This window comes from Poromitra crassiceps (genome assembly GCF_964638095.1).
Source record: "Poromitra crassiceps genome assembly, chromosome: 3".
Classification (NCBI taxonomy): Eukaryota; Metazoa; Chordata; class Actinopteri; order Beryciformes; family Melamphaidae; genus Poromitra; species Poromitra crassiceps.
The window spans coordinates 43493570-43515134 of NC_139625.1; the positions used below are offsets into that span (position 1 = coordinate 43493570).

At 43.9% G+C, this 21565-nt stretch overlaps 1 protein-coding gene across 1 annotated transcript in view; it reads left to right on the plus strand.

The window, feature by feature from the left end:
* Nucleotides 1–502: 502 nt before the first annotated feature.
* Nucleotides 503–21565, plus strand: part of syne2b (spectrin repeat containing, nuclear envelope 2b) — a gene marked incomplete at its 5' end in the record, with an annotated part of 121538 nt that continues 100475 nt past the window's right edge. The window contains 17 exons of the mRNA XM_083633032.1: nt 503–637; nt 969–1268; nt 3522–3869; nt 4319–4566; nt 5817–5951; nt 6726–6876; nt 8277–8435; nt 9210–9377; nt 9918–10019; nt 12333–12533; nt 12760–12967; nt 13321–13433; nt 13572–13774; nt 14408–14515; nt 15217–15496; nt 17441–17767; nt 18583–18912. Coding sequence (XP_083489158.1) covers nt 503–637; nt 969–1268; nt 3522–3869; nt 4319–4566; nt 5817–5951; nt 6726–6876; nt 8277–8435; nt 9210–9377; nt 9918–10019; nt 12333–12533; nt 12760–12967; nt 13321–13433; nt 13572–13774; nt 14408–14515; nt 15217–15496; nt 17441–17767; nt 18583–18912 — 3516 coding nt within the window. The remainder of the gene's footprint in view (nt 638–968; nt 1269–3521; nt 3870–4318; nt 4567–5816; nt 5952–6725; nt 6877–8276; nt 8436–9209; nt 9378–9917; nt 10020–12332; nt 12534–12759; nt 12968–13320; nt 13434–13571; nt 13775–14407; nt 14516–15216; nt 15497–17440; nt 17768–18582; nt 18913–21565) is intronic.

Consider the following 21565-nt stretch of genomic DNA (forward strand, 5'->3'; position numbering starts at 1 on the left):
TAGAAACTACCTGCATTTAGCCTCAAGTCTCCACTGAGGCATGCCTTACTTCCATAGAAACTACCTGCATTTAGCTTCAAGTCTCCACTGAGGCATGCCTTACTTCCATATAAACTACCTGCATTTAGCCTCAAGTCTCCAATGAGGTATGCCTTACTTCCATGGAAACTACCAATGTCTTCTACTGCTGGCCACTGAGCAGCTCCACTGGATTATTTTTTAGACAACAGTTTGCATTATTACTCTTTCCTGTCTGCCAGGTGTCCCAAGTGACCGTGAAGACAAGCACTGTGGAGAGGAGGGAGGTTGAAAAGCAGACATCTATAGACGAAGATCTCACCAGAAAGGATGCTTCAGAAAGGTAGACTGAAATTGACCTTATAGTAACAAATCACTCGACAAATGATGTTCTAATTCAATTGTAATATCTTAATACAGTCAGCTGATCACACAACATGTACTAGTATAGTTATATATACACTGGTCATTTTATTCAGTGTTCATGTTTGTTCAATTCCCCAGATATGATAATTGTAAGAGGACCTTGCAATCCCAACTGGCTAAAAATGAGCAGAGCATCCAAGATGTTCCCTCCATCTCTCTTAAAGGCCTGCATACACGGCTGCAGGAAATACAGGTAGCGTTACAATGCAAGTTTGCCTGCTCATACCCAGAAACTAATATATGAGTTTGATTGTAATATTTTTTTATGTCTGGATTTGACATTTGTTTTTGTTTTTAATAAGCATACCTTTTCCAATGTTAGTTGCTGTTGATATTTAGTTGTTTTGTTTTATGTTTATGTTATATAATGTACCAATTGTTTTTTCTGATGTTTGGATTGTGATGATGTGTTGCACAAAATAAAAAAAATTACGCAAAAAATAAATAAATACGAATAATTTCCCCCTAGCAATGTTAATGTTTACTTGGCAATAACGAATCCTGAAGAATTCCTTCTTTCCCAGTCCTCGAGACAGGAGACAGAGTTGCTGTGGTCTGACTATGCAAACCAGTGCTCCCAGCGTTCCCAGGTGACTGGGAACGTTGGTCTGGAGCACGAGCGGGCAGAGCTGCAGGAACAGTGGCGCGGCCAGCAGGTGAACCTGCAGAGGAGAGGCAGCTCCCTGGGGGGCGCCCTCCGACAGATCGACTCCACCGAGAACCACATGGTGGACTTCACCGACCGCCTGGACCGCTACCTCCGACAGCCCAAAGACGTCAGCGCCTTCACACTGGCCAACACCAACATCCTCACCGATATCAAGGTCTGACATCAGCAGTGCAGTGTCTTTTGTTTTCACTTCTTTTAGTCGATCTAACAAAAAGTAAAGCTTTGTCTTACCAATGTGCTCACAATTATTTAGATACTCCATTAAAGGGATAGTTCGGTTTGTTTGAAGTGGGGTCCTATCAGCTAGTGAGATACACTAACTTAATTAGGTACAGTGTTCAGGAGTGAGTGTGCATTGTGGAACGAGACCGCGCACTCAGCGCAGCAGCCAAACCAGCCTTTTCTCTGTAAGTACGGGGGGTCAACAACTAAAACGTAATTTAGCCACCTAAAACACCTAAAACAACGCCCACCTAAACAAATCGATATCCGTGTACATGCACGCTCTATTTTGACAATTTTCAGCGCTTTACTTTTCCGCAAAACAGCAGTTTCATTCGGCACTGCTTTTTCTCCCAACCGTACAACCACCGTATTCCTCCGCTAAAGCCAGCACAGAGCACAGAGCCGCGGTTTACAAAACAGGAAGGCTTAGAAGAGAGATAAAACACTGACTTACTTTAGAGACAACAAGTCACCTGGCCTCTCTGGTCTGGGTCGTTTTCCACAATTTATCCTGGGAATGGTGAATAAGGTCTGCAGCCAGGGCACCCAGGCATTTAGGCAGCAGGCGCATCTCTCTGCCTGTTCACTCTCTGCAAAAGTTCCTCTTCTGTATTCTCTCTGGTTCATAATTGTATCCTCTTGTCACCAAGGTGAATGGCATATCATCCTCGCTATCAAAATCACTCATATTTTCGTTCGTGTATTCTATTTGTTGTGTCTTCAAACCGGGAGAAATAAAATAGCCTACCCCCAAATAACTGCGGAGTAATCCAGTGCTGCGGCTCGGAGCTGGCTTTTAGCGGAGGAATACGGTGGTTGTACGGTTGGGAGAAAAAGCAGTGCCGAATGAAACTGCTGTTTTGCGGAAAAGTAAAGCGCTGAAAATTGTCAAAATAGAGCGTGCATGTACACGGATATCGATTTGTTTAGGTGGGCGTTGTTTTAGGTGGCTAAATTACAGTTATAGTTTTAGTTGTTGACCCCCAGTACTGAGAGAGAAAAGGCTGGTTTGGCTGCTGCTCTGGGTGCCGGATCTCGTTAGACGCTGCGCCCCGCTTCAAGACCACTGTACCTAATTAAGTTAGTGTATCTCACTAGCTGATAGGACCCCACTTCAAACAAACCGAACTATCCCTTTAAAGAGCATGGTGCAGGTTGGAGACAACTCTGTATTAATATGTGGGACTCGTATGTAGCAATAGGATTCTCTTTTGTTTTTTCCACACATAGCTGCATCTAGACTGGTTTTTGTAAAGCAGCTGGCACGTGCTCAATAAAAAGTCATCTGGGCAGATCACACCAGTGACATCACTCAGCCAGCTTGGCTGCTGTACAGCACAAAAAAACAAACAAACATGAGCCTTCTGTACAGTGTAGCCTGGCTGGGTGAGTGATGACACTGGTATTATCTGCCAAGATTAATTTTTATTGAGCATGTGCATTAGAATGCCACCTTTTTCTCCTATGTCTGCCTCTGAGGAGGACCTCGCCACACTACCTTTCTTGACCAGGGCGGCTCGAGAAGAGGTCTTGTCAAATCTGAAGTAGCACGCCCCCTGCTTTGGCATATATAGGGGCACCGCCCCATGCCAGGCACAGAGGCCACACCCTTCTTGCCCACCCCATTGTGTTCACAAATGGTGTAGAGATAATTATCTTCTGGGATCTTGCGGGGGCAAGATATCCCAAATGTGAGGTCCTCCTCGTCTTTCTATAAAACCGGGGTTATCATCATAACATTGAGTTTTTGTTTGCACCACGATTTGATTTGTGTACATTTCTTACTGAAGAAGCTCAGGCAGTTGAGACATGAAGAAATGCACAAATTGCCCCTACAATGCAATCTTAGTGAATCTGGATCTGAGTCTAACTTGTCAAACAGAAGTCTTCCCTAAAACCTGTGGATTTTTCTATATCTTAGATTCTTAGGTGTGCCGTCTCGTTTGACAAATTTGTTTCAGACAAACGTTTCTTCTTTCTTGCCACCCAAGCTGGTTGAGAGTATTCATTGTTAAAGCTGTCAAATGTGCTGACCCACCTCGCCTGTCTCCCACTGGGGCCTCCTGCTGTGTTGCTGAGGGGGGGCTCTCACTCACCTCTCCAGTCCTCAGTCTGACCTCGCATTGCTGTGTAATTGTAAGGATAATTATTATAATGGTTATTTTATCTCCCTTTGCCACAGGAACTGGATGAAAACATCCAGAGTGAGCTGGACCAGCTGTCCCGGCTGGACTCTGACTCCAGCGAGGTGGACTCCAGGGACCGTCCTTGTCTGTCCCGCGAGGTGGAGACCCACAGAACAAGCCTGGACCAGCTCGGCCAGCAGGTTCGCAAGAGTGAGGCGGCCGCCCGCGCCCTCGACCGCTTCCTCATGTCCCTGCGCACCGTGGACCAAGACATCTCCGGGGTGCAGGGCGCCCCCTGCAGTGACGACGTGGTGCTGCAGGACTGCCGCTCCAAGCTGGCTCTGATCAGGCAGAGCATCGACAGTCTGAGGGACAAGGCTCCCCAGCTGGACTTGCTCCTCCAGGTAGGGGGCCCTAAAATAATATCACGATATTTCAGGCTATTTCTGCGATAACGATATTCTTGATATGAAAAAATACTGAAATATTTTAAAGAACATACAGTTCAAAATATTTGTTATAGTCTTATATGTCAGCATAAATGTAACAGTTTGCCTTCAAATATAAAAAATATGCCAAATATGCATATGCAAATATTACCACGGTTTTCTTGTATATGCTCTTTCCTAACCAAACCACTTCCACACTACTGAAGACACTCCCCTTTTTGCAATTAACTCCTCCACCGTGGAGCTGCTTTCAGCCATGCTTGTATTGCTGTGCATACGTCACACCGTTAGGCAGTGTAACGGTGTGTTACATCAACAAGTCGGAATATTGCCATTATCACAATATCACAATATGAATGTTTTACTATATGAATATGAATTGTAACGATAACCCCAACCTCCAGGGGGCCAGGCTGACGGTGACCAGGCAGGGGGCCCCGGCATCCTGCCTGGACATGGTGGCTGCTCTGGGGAGGAGGGTGGAGGAGGCGGATACTGGGCTGGCCAGCCAGCAGCATAGCCACCAGAGGGAGACAGAGAGCAGGTCTCTTGGCCTGAGGAAGAGGACCCTGCTGGGGGAGCTGAGGAAGCTGCAGGAGGCGGCCGAGAGGCAAGGCCTGAAGGAACCCACCATGCCTGCTGTGCAGCAAAGGTGTGTTTGTGTCCTTATGCTTTACTTTTAAGGCAGATATTAATTAATTGTTCATGTTTATGTAGCTTAAGGCATGGACGTTTTCTTGTCCTCTCTCTCCTTTTTTAAGATTTTAACTTTTTTTTTTACATTATTTTAATGGAAGAATACAGATTCTGTGCCTCATTGTTTTTGTGTGTTCCTTATTACATGATATTTAGTAAATATCATTCAATAGGTACTTTTTCTCCTTCAAGATGAAATGCAGTTTAAAGGAGAATTTCGGGTTTTTTGAACCTGGACCCCTCTCCTCACAAAATTTATGATTTGACCACTCACCCAGCGATCTCCGCGGTGTTTCTGGCCGTCCTAGCATTGTTTTGAGATCAATAGTGTCCAAGCCAGTCGTAAAATGGAGCTCCGAGGGGGCCAAGTGTCAGCCTGTCTTTCCTGCATCTAAATAGCCAGTTTTATTCCCGTTTTCGCCACATATCGTCATAATCTCATCCCTCAACAACCACCAGACTGATATTCCCTCCGGGGCTGTTTCCTGGTGTCTCCCAGGGATCAAATTACCTCATTCGTGATCTCGGTCACCAAGTCTCGTCAAGTCCCGCGATACTTTCCTGCCGGCTGGCCAGTTGGCCAGTTGACTGGCTTGGACGCTATTGATCTCAAAACAACGCTAGGACGGCCAGAAACGCCGCAGAGATCGCTGGGTGAGTGGTCAAATCATAAATTTTGTGAGGAGAGGGGTCCAGGTAAAAAAAAAACGAAATTCTCCTTTAAGAAGCCATACAGAAAACAGAAGAGTTATCATTTTGCATGTAAACCCTAGATATCATTCAGAACATATAGAGATTAACTTATAATTAACAATACTACTAATAATAAGAATTAGAATAAAACGTGTTTAATTTTTCATTTTCATATTGCTTTTTTCAAAACTAAAGTTACAAAGTGCTTCACAGCAAGGAACATGTGCAACGAATAGTGCAAACTAAAAACTGAATTATATCAATCAAAATCTTGCAGAAATGTTAAAATCCCATAATGAATCAGGCAATTTGGCTAAAATCAGACTAGGATTAAAGGTAAACTTTTCGATAAAAGCATGTTTTGACATGTGATACCTACACACTTTAGTCACGTGTTGCTTACTGTAGGCTATTTACCTAGCTTGGGAGTTGGGACAGTAGACCCAAGATGTCACTGTCTGAGTTAACCTGTGTAGCAGTAAGTAAAGGCTGGCTTCCTGATCCTGTGTGTAGGCTGCGTGTCCTGGCAGACCTGGAGGCCCAGCTGCAGGCACGGCGCTCGGAGCTCCACAGCCTGTGTGAGCTGCAGGGGGGAGGAGAAGACCTGGATTCTCAGTGGGAGGAGACGCAGGGAGCTGTGGCTGACAGGTAGAGGAGGGAGGAGTGGAGGAAAGCTTCAATAAAAAACAAACAATTGGTACCAATTTACAATAAGGGTATACGTTCATTAATGGTAATTTATTGTTTAATAAGGTGTATCATCAGTATCATCATCATCATCATCATTATTATTATTATTATTATTATTATTATTATTATTATTATTATTATGTTATTACCATAACCCTGACCATTAACTAACACTAAACTATTAAATAATGTATAAATTAATACCGTAGTTAACATGAACACCATTAGTAAATGATTACAACTAGACACATTAGTTAACTCTTAAGAGTTAGTTAATGCATATTCATAAGTAACTAACCCTTAATTAATGTAGCCTTTTTGTATTTTCTTTTTTTAAATAGAGATTTCATTGTTGCACCTCTGCTTTCACTCTCATATCGCCCTGGATCTATTTAGAAATGTGTAACCTAATTTTAGACCAATCAGTAAATAGATTATTACATTTTAAACATAAAAATGTAAAATGTAAAAATATATATACTAAAAAAAATATGCACAAAGATAAACAAGATAGTCTAAGATGTAGACGTTACTAACCACCACTTTTAAAGCCTACATTATGTAGCCTTTTGTAGCATTTTAGCCTAGAGTCTAGGCTAAAATGTTTAACTGTTTAAAATGAGTCTAAATGTTATACTGTAGATGTCTAGGCCCCTAGACATCTATAACATTTAGACGTCTTTTAAACATATACTGTAGAATGCTCAGTGGCTTATATTCCTCCGGTGGCAGGCAGGAGCAGTGCAGTGTCTTGATGGAGCTCCTGAAGAAGTTCCAGAGCTGCAGAAGCCACCTGAGCACCAGCATGCAGAGAGCCGAGCAGACCATCAGCGAGCACGCCTCCTACATGGGCAAAGACAACCTGCACAGGCTTATAGCCAAGGTGAATGGACACACATTCATTATGTTTAACACGTTCACTGCCATTGACGAGATATCTCGGCTTACAGAATCCAACGGTTCACTGCCAATGACGAGTTATCTCGGCTTAAAAAAAAAAAAAAAAATGTTGACGGTGGGACGTGGATCAACGCTCCCCACGTCTCCTATAAAAATATTGAAGCCAGCGAACGTGTACAACCCATTCCACGGACCCACTAAGTGGCGACAGTGCTCTCCCAGACTAGAGGAAGGCAAGCAAAAAGCATGTGTGAGGAAGCCATTCTCATGAAAATGGATGGGGGAAAACGCTTTCGTTTTCGCACTGATTGCTGGCGGTGCGGGATTGCAAATTTGCATAATAGATTACGGGTGGAACACACTTTGAAACACGCAGCATAAATAAGACCAGAATCGCAAAAGCTTCATCAAAGCTCTCAACACAAACCACAAGAAACGAGCGAGCCGATCCAGACTTGCACAGCGGCCGCCAGGCAGACAGGCAGACAGGCACAGCAGCAGCAAAGCAGTGAGCTGGTGACGCAAGGTTACAGACACGCTCGCTGCAGCCAAGAAGAACAGACACGGAGGGAGGAGTTTGAAGGAAAGGGGTGTTTCCTGCTGTTATGGAGGAAATTACTGTTCAAAACTATTGTTTAGATGTCTGACGTCTTACTGATGCCAAAAATGAATGGTTAAAGTGACTGTTCTATCGAATTTCACAAAAAGCCGTTTATCTCAAAATAATTTTTCAGACGCTGAAACCATGCTGTATTCAACTGCTAATGCTTACATAACTACTAACTCTACAAACTAACTCTTTTAGACAGAGAAAGCACACATTCTATTAGTTCTTTTGAGATATTGTGTGTTCACAAAATCTTAGCAGAAAATAATCCTCGGGTCTTGAAAGATGAGCCAGAATCCTCAAAAAAACCCTCTGGCAGAACCTACCTACAGTAAAAAAAAAAACGGCTGGCAGTGAATGTGTTAAACTCTTTAAAAATGATTCTGTCTGCATCTGTACACTATCTGTGCTGAGGATAAAAGATAGTTTACACATACAGGCACAGGCAGCACTACGAAGCCCGGAGAGGCAAGTGAGAAAAAAAGATTCCAAAGATTGTAAGAAAATATGCATGCTTTTAATATAGCACTCATATTGCCGAAATGAGTATTACAACAACAAACAGCCATGGCCAGACGGACGCACACGCACGCAGGCACGCACGCACGCACACATGCACACGCACACACACACACACACACACACACACACACACACACACACACACACACACACACACACACACACACACACACACACAGAAAGCTGATTCAACCACAAGCTGTGTTTAAGCACACCGTTTGTTCATGTGTGTGCGTGTGCCCACTGCTGCCCAGGTCCATGACATAAAGGAGGAGCTGAGCGGGCTTGCGGAGCGGATGGAAGAGATGCGAGGCGTCTGCAGACAGCTGCAGTCCCACCTGAAGAAGATCCCCGACTGCAGCCATGCTCCCTTCGAGGCGGAGGCCGATGCCCTGGTGGACACCTGGCTGGATGTAAGGAGCTATGGAGGCCAAAGGAGAGACAGGAGGGGCTGAATTCAAAGGAGACTGTGTCAGCAGTCCATAGAGACATACAAGAAATATTTGCTTATCTTGTAGATCAAAGGGAAGGAGAAAGATTAAAGGAGGATTTATAACATGTATAACCGTTGTGGCAATTGAGATATGGATTGTAAAAAAGGTGGTGCGATCCATTTCCTAAGTCTGATCTAAATGGTTTTCTCTCCTGTGACTATGACTTAAGAACAGGTATTTTTTCTTTTTTCTTTTTTCTTTTCTTTTTTAAATCTGTAAAACAGATGGGGGCGAAGTGAGTTATGACAGTAATGTTATATAACTAAGGGATAATCAACGACTAGGTGTGCATTAAATTATTTTAATGCACGACGTGGAGGCGAAGAACCACCCGACGCCGCAGAGGGAGGAGGGTGGTTGCCTCCGCGAAGTGCATTCAATTTGTTACGCACACCTAGGAGTTGATTATCAATGATCAATATTATGGTATTATATTATTACCATGGCCATTTGCCAACAATATAAAATAAAAGTATTCGCAAATTTTTGGTGCAAGTTAAGCAATAATAATTAAAAATCACAAGTCATAACTCTGTTTACTTAGAAACACTTCTAAACTGACTAATACCTGCAACAATCCTTACCATCCCGCCAGCTTAATAAAAAAAATAAAAATAATAATAATAATAATAATAAAAATAAAGTTTTAGTTGATCTGGATTAAATTGGACATTGCTTGTTTTGTTGCGGCAGGTGACGGAGAAGACAGACACACACATGGATAACCTGCGAGTGGGGCTGGAGATGTGGGAGAAGCAGCTGATGCTGGGGGGAGAGGTGGACGGCTGGGCGGGGGCCAAGCTGGCTCTGTTCGCAGAGAGCCATCCCTTCCACAGCGAGGAGCAAGTACTGGCTATGAGGGTATGTTTCCAGAAAGTTGACAGAAGAAGGAAAGTTGATTGTGTACCTTTCAGTCTGGAAATCTTTTTCAATATACAAGCGGCGTCCGGGTTCCACCAGATTCCCTGGTGGTAATAGCGCGATCCTTCCACGTGCTATTTCCTGCTGGGGAAACTCCTCGCTGTCATGTGAAAAGAAGAGGCTGAGGACTGCAAATGTATCTCCCCAGATCGGCAGAGGGGGTGGAGCAACAACCAGCAAAGCAGGCGGGTGGCCAAGTACAATTGTGGAGAAAATGGGAGGGGAGGGAAGTATTATGCCTAGGATTCTATGCATCAGAAACATGATGGATGGAAGGAAAATATGCTAGCCCTCCTTTAACCATCTCCAAACACAAACCTGATCAGAAACGTATCTGCCAAGGACTAGTTGGCTATTTATATCCCTGAGCTTTCAATGTTCAATTTCTATATGTTAACTAATGTCAACTAATCTTTTAAAAACATAGAAGTTTAGATTTTTTTCGTTAAATGCTAGACTTTTGCTCTCCATGTTTTGTAGGATGAGATCCATGACTACGAGGAGAACATAGAGCATTTCCATAAGAAGTCTGTAGAGATCCAGGAGATGCTGCAAAGCCAGGAGCCTCCGCTGGAGCTACAGGTGAGTGGGAAAATAATTTGATAAGATAAGATAAGATAATCCTTTATTCGTCCCACAAGGGGAAATTTCAGTGCTACAGCAGCAAGTGGACAGGGTTAAAAAAAGAGACAGCAACATAATAGCACGTATGCTCAACATAATAAAAAACTGAATATAGCAATTACACAACTAAGAATTGCATTAAAAGCACAGAAATTACATTAAAGTGCTAGATAAAAGTGCATTTAGCAGCCATTTTAGCAGCAATTTAAAAACCATTGTTCACTCAAGAGTGTACAGAATTAAAAAGTCTGACAGCCGCTGGGAGGAAAGAACTCCGAAAACGCTCCCTCACACACTTTGGATGAACTAGTCTGTTGGTGGTGAGGGAGCTCTCCAGGGCTGTCACAGTGTCGTGCAGAGGATGGGAGTTGTTCTCCATCAGAGAGGCCAGCTTTGCTCTCATCCGCTGCGCACCCACCACCTCCACTGAGTCCAGGCAGCAGCCAAGGACAGAGCTGGCCTTTCGGATCAGCTTATCCAGCCTCTTCCTGTCCGTGGCTGAGATGCTGCTGCCCCAACAGGCCACGCCATAAAAGAGGGCAGAGGCCACCACTGTGTCATAGAAAGACCTCAGCAGTGCCCCCTGCACCCCAAATGACCTCAGCCTCCTCAGTAGGTACAGCCTACTCTGTCCTTTCTTATAAAGTGCCATAGTATTGTCTGACCAGTCCAGTTTATTGTTCAGGTGAACACCCAGGTACTTGTAGGATGTTACCCTCTCAATGTCTTTTCCCTGGATGTTCACCAGAGTTGGGGGTGGGGGACCACGCCTGCGGAAATCCACCACCAGCTCCTTGGTCTTCCCGGCGTTGAGCTGGAGGTGGTTCCGCAGGCACCAGTCCACAAAGTCCTGTATCAGTCCTCTGTACTCTGCGTCGTCGTCTCCAGTGATGAGACCGACGATCGCAGAGTCGTCAGAGAACTTCTGCAGGTGACAGGAGGGGGTGATGTGTGTGAAGTCTGCAGTGTATGCAGTGAAAAAGAACGGGGCCAGGACCGTTCCCTGCGGGGCCCCTGTACTGCAGACCACCGTATCTGACACACAGTCCCGTGCCCTCACATATTGTGGTCGGTTTGCGAGGTAGTCCAGCGTCCATGCTGACAGGAGAGGATCCACACCCATGGTTTCCAGCTTGTTCCTCAGAAGCGCAGGCTGTATGATGCCTTTTGCTATTACATATAGTTTTATCAATACACATTTAGTATGAGTGATGCACATTCAATACACACTACATACCATCTATATTATTATTATTATAAAGTACTGTATGTGATTTGATGTAGTGTTGATGTAGTGTTTTAATAATGAATGATTACTGCTGTCGCTGTGAAGCAGATTGCCTCTTATGGCTCATTTCCACCACATTTTACTGCCCTGCACAGCTCGTCACCACTCGGCTCTAATCGTTTCGGCTCGATGGACGTTTTGCTTCCACCGCGGATCATCTGCCCCCACCCACCCCCGCCCCCGCATATCTGTCCTTTGCTTATAGCCGAAGTAGGCTATAACATAACGTTACAATTAAATCCATCCACAGAACTTTTAAACTGTTTATGAAATACTGGTGCCTCTAAATGACCTACAGTGTACATGGGCGAATGTGACAATCGGCCAGGAGAATGGATATCACTTTGTAGTTAGTCAAACTCAGGCATGCGCTGCGCTGCGCGCGGATGGAAGAGGCGCAACAGAGTGAAGCCTCCACCCCGCGGCCTCTCACCAGGCAAGACCGCGGCTTCACCAAACACCCGCTGCGGCCTAGCGGAGCGCTGCAGCTCAACTAACTACAGGAGCTTGCTGAGCAGCAGACTTTTTTCACTCTGAAAACAATTGAAACCACCGCCACGACTTTATTTCACCAGAGGCGAAGGCAGCAACACAAAGACTGATGGAAATAACATAACAGAAGAGAAGGTAAGCCCACTAAACTGGTATGCAGCGCATTGACAGTCAGTAGATAGAGTAAACACGATTCTGCCTGGCCAATCAGTCGTCTACAATGTTTTCACATCACCGTATGAACCCGGGTTCACAGAATAGAACCTCGACGAAGCAGGTACGAAAAGTAGCACGACTCGACCCCAATACAACCCGGGCTGGGACAGTTTAAACCGGTGGGATGAGACAATTTAGTCGAGTCGAGTCAATTTATCGGATCGCGCTACTGCCTGCGGTGGAAATGAGCCATTAGTGATACAGTAATGAAGATGTACCGTACTCTACTGTACTACTGTGCTCTCTCTCATGTTGTGTCTGCCCTCCATCCTCAGGTGATGGAGACCCAGCTGAGGAAGAGGATGGAGCAGGTGAAGGAGCTGTTCACTGACTGCACTGACGTCTTTGAGGAGCTGATCGCCGTGAAGAAACACCTGGCAGAGAAGATGGAGGACTGCCGATTGGCGATAGAGAAAATCCAGTCTTCACTCAGCAAGGTGGCGGCTTCAGATCCTCAGGCCAACACCCAGATACAGGTAAACAACTTATTATGTTGTGACACTGCTTAAAGATAGATAGGCTAGATAGATACATGTCAAAAACGGAACAAACGTCTTCTCAAACGAGGTGGAAAATTGTCTTCACCTTCAACTTTTTAACTGGATGACAGTTACAGTATATGCCTACTACTGTAGATTTGTAGATTCGACTTAGCCTTGTTACTAGAATAACCAGCATGGTCACTGCATTCCATGTGGCCAGGATGTGTGTGAAGAGCTGGAAGCGCAGGAGGAGCATGCTGCTGCGGTGCTGAAGGAGGTGGGCCTGGTCTCCAAGGTTGCCAGTCCTCAGGTCCTGGAGGCTCTGTCCACAGACTGCAACAGACTGAGGGATGCCCTGTCCCACACCAAGGACATGATCCACCTCAAGAGACAGGAGAGGGACAAGGGCCTGCTCAGCGTTATCCAAGGTTAGGTTCCATGATAATAATAATAATAATACATACGTTTTATATAGCGCTTTTCTGGGGAACTCAAAGACGCTTTACAATACATAGAAACAGTACATAAATTATGTGTTGGTATCTCCCTGCTTCCCTTCTGTATGAGTCTGACTTAAAACTAACAAACAAGTTATATAAGTAAGAAGTTTAAAGTTTTAAAGTAAAAGGTATATTTTTGTGAAGCATATCTTTAACTAGGAATCATCAGACCTTAGCTATGAAGAAAACGATACGTTATTGGCATCATGCGCTGTAGGACTGGACAGCATCTAGGTTATCTTACTTGCAATACTGTACTAATATTTCTTCATATTCCTCAGGTGAGAGCCAGTTATTTGAGCAGTGGTTCCAGGACTTGCAGCTGTCGGTCAACGAGTGCTTCGAAAACCCAGAGAGCAGAACAGATGTGGAAACATCTCTGCAAAGACTGGCTGTGAGTTGATGGATCGATGGATGGATGCAGTGGTTGATTTCCTACTTCCAGTTTCCCATCCTGTTCCAGACCTGACTGTGTTTTGATTTAAAACCTACCTAAGATGAGTCCTCAAACAGTTTGACCCCTGTTCACCAGGGTTTCTTGGCATCTAAGGATGGAGAGAGACGCCTGGAGCAGCTAAGATCTCAGCTGGACAGAGGCAGAGAGCAGGTCCCCGACCAGCAGCTGGCCCAGCTGTCTGACTGGCTCAAAGAGCAGCAGGAGGAGGTGGACACGTTCAGAACGCACTGCCTCAACAGGCAGAAACAGATGGAGTCTGTCCTCAGCACCTTGAACAGGTAGACGCTAGCCTGCTTTCACTTGTTTCAGGAATACTGTTGTATTTTGAAACCAGTCAGAATAAGGCAACAAGAAAATCAATAAAATTATACTTGATTCTTCAAAATTATTGCCGATTTAATTATGTAATGCCATTGGCAGATTTTTTCACTTATTTTAAGACTAGAATGGCACTTGGAGAATGCAGACCACCACCAAGGCCTATAGTCCAGTCTGCTCCTGTATGATATGCAAATTTTGTCAGTCAGATCGGATCAACTCCTAAATGTAATGGGCTCTTCCTTGGCCCATGCTACACCCTTCCACAGTTTTGTGAAAATCAGGCCAGTAGTTTTTCCGTCATCCTGCTCACAGACAAACAGCACATGAAATATAATGTCCTTGGCGGAGGTGAAAATTACGATTGTATTACTCAATGATTGACTAAATGGCTTGACTGATTATTTGCAGTAATAATTCAGAGAAAATACAGTCACATTTTTTCACTATACCTGTGTCTCTAAATAGCTAAGATTAGCCAAAAACAAAAGCTAAGCTAATGATGCAGTGTCATACGATTTCACATTTTCACAGAAAATCATGTTGAAATTAAAACTGTGACTGTAATGTTTCTTGTGTCTTCTGTTCTCCAGTCTGCAGGAGCAGCACGGTGGCTTCCGTGAGTGGCTGCAGACCAAGGAACAACAGTCTGTGGAATCAGACCAAGTCAAACATCTTCTCAAAGATCTTCACGATGAGAGGTGATACATCCAAGACTCTGCTCACATACTGTACAACACCATTGGTCATGAGTGAAACATACACAGTAGTGGGACCGTATCTGAGTGTGCGCATCATACACAATTCTAAACAACACATTCACTTTCACAACATTCATGGTTATAATATACTCATATACTCATTGACCTGGTGTTGATACATATTTAAGGCAAGCAATTCATTGCCAAAAGTATTTATACGGCTTAAAAATGTTAATCCACAGTAGCAGAAAAAAAAGATTTCTAAAGTAAAAATGGATCATACCATAATGGACAAACACTTCATTAAAAATAAAAGTTCTTACATAATTAAAAGTAGCGAAGTATTAGCAGTAAAGTACATTAGTATCAACAGCAAAAGTCCTCATTCTCTCATAGGGTTATTATTGAAGCATGCAAGCAAGAAGTATTTTAATACTGTCGGTCTAACTCCTCCATACTGTTGGGGAGTTTAAACTCTAACAATACAACAAGCTTATCGTATGTTCTGCATGTAAAACCTTATTCTGCAGTGTGTGTGTGTGTGTGTGGGGGGGGGGGGGGGGCACATAGCTGCATACAATATACTGTTTTTTGTAAACTGCAGGGGGCACTGTTCACCTGCACATCCTTTAAGTACAGTACTTGAGTGCTTAGTTACTTAGTTACTTTCCAGCTGACATTTGTCTCTCCCCATGTCCTAGTGGCAGAGCGGATGCCCTCAGTGAGCTGCTGGCCTCAGTGCGCAGGCAGGGCGTCCGAGCCGACAGCCTCCTGAAGGACGGAGACAACTTGTTACAGCGCCACCGGAACCTGGAGGCCCGGCTACAGCAGCAGGCGGAGGCCCAGAGCGCCACGGAGGGGCAGTTTGATGGGTTTTACACCCAGGCAGAGAGCACCCAAGCCTGGATCAGAGAGCTGCTGCAGCCCCTCACTGCCCACAGCACAGAGACCCAGGCTGAGGAGAGGAAACACACTGCACAGGTCAGCGGATAACATTTCAAACTGGAGAGAATACAGAAATCAGCAGCAGAATTTAAGGAGAAGGTTCACTCAGAATCATATAAAATAACAATGTACATTCAAAGCTTTTGACCAAAAAAAAAATTGACCTGCTCTGTTGGTAGTTTTTTTCTTATTCTTTATTCTGGTGTCTCTCATTTTTCAGCTAATCAAAACTAAACAACAAAAGATCCTAGATGTTAACACGTTGAGTGCCAAGGACGAGATATCTCGTCTTACATAATCCAACCGTTGAGTGCTAAAGACGAGATATCTCGTCTTACATAAACATTTTTCTTTTTTTGACGGTGGGACATCAATCAACCCCTTTTACGTCTTCTATACCAATATTGGAGGAAGAGAATGTGTATAATCTATTTTACCGACCACTAAGTGGCGACAGTTCTCTCCAGACAGAGAGAAAGCCGAGCAAAAAACAGCCACGGGTCCGCTGGAGAAAGCCATTCTAATTTTCAAGGAAATAGCTGGGCGAAAACTCTTTCGATTTCACACACACACACACACACACACACACACACACACACACACACACACACACGCGCGCACGCACACACACACACTCGAGTACCTTTGCGCATAAATAAGACCAGAATCGCAAAAGCTTCTTCAAAGCTCTCAGCCGACACCTCAAGAAACGAACGAGCCCGTTTTACAGTAAGCCAGACTGCCCGAGAGCCGCCAGCAGCAGCAGCCCAGAGGAGCAGCAGCAGCAGCAGCAGCAGCAGAGCGGAGTAGGCTGCCTCAAGATTGGAAGAAGGGGATCGCGAAGGAATTTCTCTCCCGTGTCTAACCCCCCCCCCCTCGCCTCTCCTCTCCTCTTCCCCGCTCCTGCGATTCCCTTCTCTTTTTTTGGGATCTGTGAGGCAACAGAAACTCGCCTGTGACAAAACACTGCAAAGCCACACCTACGGAGGGAGGAGTTTGGAGACACACACACACACACACACACACACACACACACACACACACACACACACACACACACAAAACAGTATACAGACTTGCCCAAGGGCACCCATAATCACAGGCACGTGAGGTGGTTCTAAAAATCCATTTATCTCAAAACTCTCTGAAAATCTCTGAAACCATGCTGTACTCAACGGCTAATATCTACATAACTACTAACTCTACAAACTAACTCTTTTAGACAGAGAAAGCACACATTCTATTAGTTCTTTTTAGATGATTGGTGTTCACGAAGTCTTAACAGAAAAGAATCCTCGGCTCTTGTAAAATGAGCCAGAATCCTCAAAAAAAAACCTGGCACAACTTACCTACAGCATTGAAAAAACGGCTGGCACTCAATGTGTTAATATGTGTAATGATAGCTGTATAAATACTGTATGAGGCTGGGCGTTGGTGGAATAGAGCCAGAAAAAAAAATCACACCGAGGTGTTGAAGTAAAGCGTTGCAGGTTTAGTACACTAGTACGTAAGCAACTAAAGGCTTAGCCACTGGGCTTCGTTAACAAGTACATATCACGCTGATTCCAATGGTGCAAACCGTGTTGAAATCTGTTGCTCGGTTGCAGAGGTAGATGTGTTTGAATGCGTCAGTTTAAAAAGCTAATTGGCTAATCTGTGTGTGTGTCGCATTGACGTTAAGGTTCCGACAGCCTTAGGTCACCGCTCTCTCTATCCATTCACTCTCGACCTCGCTCAACCACGAAACCGCCCCCCTCCCCCTCTCTCTCTCCCTCTCTCTCTCTCTCCCTCTCTCGTGGAGCTGGGATGATGGACGGGCTACAAAACGGACGGATATCTCATGTTACACACAAACACACGTCACTTATAGAAGCGGCTGCACCCCTTAAGAACAGAAAACAAACACACATAAAACAGAATTTGGAAATTAAAACAAAATGGAATTTGTGGGGGAAACAGATTTCATGTCTCTGTTCCCAGGCCATCCTGAGCTCCAAGCCTGAGGGAGACTCTAAGGTGAACAACCTGAGAAGACAAGGCCACAGTCTGTGTGACAATGAGGACCTGAAAGAGAGCAGGAGAGGAGAGATTGAGCAGACAGTCAGAGACACAGATGAGCAGTGGAGGAGGGTCCAACAGGCAGCAGAGGAGGCGCTCAACAAGGCCCAGATACAGGCTCTCTTAGACCAGGACTGTGACGCTTTCAAAACCCAGAGTGAAGGAGTCCAGTCCTGGATCAGAGACCAGAACCAAAAGCTGCTGTCTGTAGATCACATGCAGTTTGAAGAAAGGCTACGGATTGCACAAGTGAGTTTACAATTGCTTGTGGATCAATTTGTCAAGATTAAGAGATAGAGATAAGAGATAGATTGTGCAATAAAACTGTGCAATAAATCTTTTACAAAAGCTTGCAATTTGGTTTTCCTCACAGTGGAAAATTGTAAGTAGGGATGCACTATGATATCGGCACGTCATCAGTATCGGCCGATAAAGGCTTTAAAATTAATAAACATACATGTAGGCATCGGTCCGAAATGAACATTTCTGCCGGTAGGACAGACCGATAAAATGACACTTTAATTATGCACAAATGCTCGATGAATTAATCATAAATGATAGGATAAATCTTACAGTTTTGTTTGAAAGAAAATATTACATAAACACAAAAGATATGGCATGTTTTACATAACCTAAGTTGAAGTAGTTTTCTTATTTTGCCCAGTGAATGTGTACATTTTGAAAAGCATTGTATTTACTGTATGTCTGCATCTGCCAGTGGGCCATCATGATAACAGTATGCATAATAATGTGTTAATTCCATACAGGAGAGTTTTCTGAAATTAGGTGAGGGGGAAATGCGCGCATATATCGGCATCGCCAATCGGCCAAAAGAGTTGGAAAATGTTGACATATCCGATATCGGTAAAAAATCCAACATTGTGCATCCCTAATTTCAAGGATCAAGTCGAGGCAATAAGAAACTTGCCATCGTCTAACATACTGTTGATATTTAGTTTATATTTTGGTCACTGTGCTGTTTAAAATCCTCTTATCTCACTCCAAACTCTTGATGTGCATCCAATTTGACATGTGATTGACGAAAGGGCAATTTTTTTCTTCAGGCGGTTCTGAGTTCTAAGCCTGAGGGAGAGTCAAAGCTCCAGCAGCTGAAGGGACGAAGCCAGAGTCTGTGTGACAATGAGGACCTGAAGGAGAGCAGGAGAGGAGAGGTTGAGCAGACAGTCAGATACACAGAGGAGCAGTGGAGGATAGTCCTCCAGGCAGCTGAGGAGGTGCTCAACAAGGCCCAGACACAGGGTGTCTTAAACCAGGAATGTGACGCTTTCAAAACCCAGATTGAAGGAGTCCAGTCCTGGATCAGAGACCAGAACCAGACCCTGCAGGCTCTCAGCGGCCACGTGCAGTTTGAGGAAAGAGCTCAGACTGCACAGGTGAGTAGATCAGTCTTTTTTTATATATATTTTATTTAAAATTTGTATAGAACAATATACAATCAAGACAAACAGGCTCAGACACAGGAAAAGAAAGAAAGAGGCAAAGAGGAGGACTTCCATTCCTTCCGAATTAGTCTTTTGGCGACAGTTGTCCCCAGTGTCAGAGATTGTTGCACAGCTGTAGGGAAGTTAAGAGAGGACTCCAAGCAGCCGAAGATGGCGAGTTCTGCCTCTGGCTGTAGGGTTGTTTTCTAAGCCTCAAAGTGCCAATCAAATATTTTGGCCCAGAATCCTGTTAAAGAAGGGCAGAACCAGAAGGCATGAGATACTGTGCCCTCTGACACCTAACACCTGTCACACAGTGGCGAGACAGAAGGGAAGATATTGTGTAGTTTATGCTTGGAGTAGTGAAGATGGTGAGCGACTTTAAATTGGATCAGCTGGTGTCTGCTATTAACTGAGCAGAGTTGTACCACAGACAGACTCCTTTCCCATATAATGTCAGATAAATCAATACCAAGTTCCCCCTGCCATGCTTCTCTAATCCTCTCAGTAGAGGCCATGTTGCAGTTGTCAAACAAACATACAAATCTAGAGATAAGATGCTTGGAGTGAGGAGGTCTCAGCCAGTGTTGGGCAGTAGCTTGCTACAAGTAGCAAAGCTATTTAGCTGAACTACATTTCTCAGTAACTTGGTGGTAGTGTCGCTCCTTTTCAAACAATTAGCATTTTCAGTAGCAAAGCTATTTATAGACCAAGTAGCGCAGTAGCGTCCGACAAATGCTACAAGTTACTTCCCCAGAGGAAATGCATGAGCAAAGCTCCCAGGCAGCGCAGAGATTCTGCTGCGGTCTGGAATAGTACAGGAGGAGACAATGCTGTCAAGTGTAGCCGATAGAAGCAACCACTTTCATATGACGGACAAGTGTTGTCTTGTCCTAGTTATTAACATCCGTGCACTGCTAGACCCGCCCTACTCTTCCTCTGATTGGGTTGGGTTTAGGCATGAGGAGTGACGATTGGTTGGTTTAGGGGAGAGGAGAGGAGAGGAGAGGAGAGGAGAGGAGAGGAGAGGAGAGGAGAGGAGAGGAGAGGAGAGTTGAGTTGAGTTGAGTTGAGTTGAGTTGAGTTGAGTTGAGTTGAGTTGAGTTGAGTTGAGTTTATCTTGAGCTGAAGTAACCAATAGATTTGGGGGGGGGTTATTGTTTCTATCACTGTCTTTTATGGTTTTATTTTGGAATTCTGTTTTTGAATATTGTGGCAGTGAGAGTTTTATATTGTTTTATATTAACCAATTCACTGGGGTTTTTTTTCTGCCTGCCTAATTTGTTTGGTGGTACGTTGTTCTTGATCACTGATATAACATTGATTTGGCATGAAGTTCATTCAATGTAAAAAAAAAAAAAAGTAGCTTTGATGTAGCAAGCTACTTTTGCCATGTTGCTCGTAGCTTAGTTTGCTACATTTCTCTGGGGATAGCTTCAATGTAGTGAAGCTATATTTAATCTAGAGTAACTGGTAGCTTAGCTTACTACATTTTCCGAGTAGCTTGCCCATCACTGGTCTCAGCAATACATCGAAAAAAGCATGTTCATTTGGGAGCGCTTCAAAGGTGTGAATCTTGGATCAAACATAATTTCTGATTTGCAGGAATCTGAGTCAGTTCGTCTCAGGCAACTCAAACTTCCTCTTCAGTAGATCAAAGGATGCAAAATGACCATCTATTTATAGATCTTTGATGGAAACTAGCCGCTTCTCACTCCAGGCATGATAGTTTCTGCCTGACCATGGAGCCAAAAAAGAGTGATTGAAACAAATTGGCGTGTGGAGTCGATCAGTAATTTAATTCAGGTTTCAGTCAATCAAACATAGCGCTGAAATTAATGATCATTTTCATTATCGATTAACCTGTCGATTATTTTCTCGACTAACCGATTAGTTGTTTGGTCTATAAAATGACTCAAAATGAGACAAACTTCGATCACTTCTTCTCCAAAGCCCAAGATGATATTCTCAAGTGTCTTCTCTTGTCCTGACCAACAGTCCACAACCCAAAGATAATCAGTTTACTGTCATAGAAGTGTAAATAAACCAGAAAATATTCACATTTAAGAAGCTGGAACAAGATAATTTTTATATTTTTTCTTTCTTTCTTAAAAATTTGTCTAAACGATTAATCAATTATACAAATAGTTGGAAATTAATTTTCTGTTGTCTAATCGATTAATCGACTAATCGTTGCAACTCTTCTGTGCAAAAGTGTATGATTCACTGTGCTTCAGAGGGTCCGAATTGAAAGGCAATCAGAATCAGAATACAGTACGAGTGAACACAACAATTAGCAAAAGAAACGGAACCCTTATGATTTAACTTATTAAATCCACTTCAGTCATGGAGGGGAGATATAGAGGAAAGGGAGGAGCTTAAAGATGTATTTTTCAGCCGTAAGTCAACTAAGTCATGGGTCGTGGGAGAATGGGGTGCAATTCAATATTAGGAGTGTATGTTGTGCGCTCTGGTCTCAGTATTGTATTTCTGTTTATCCACACCACATTTCTTAAACTCTCTGCCTATATCAGAATCAGAATCAGAAAGACTTTAATGATCCCCGGGGGGAAATTGAGACAAGTTACAGTTGCTCACACTCAGG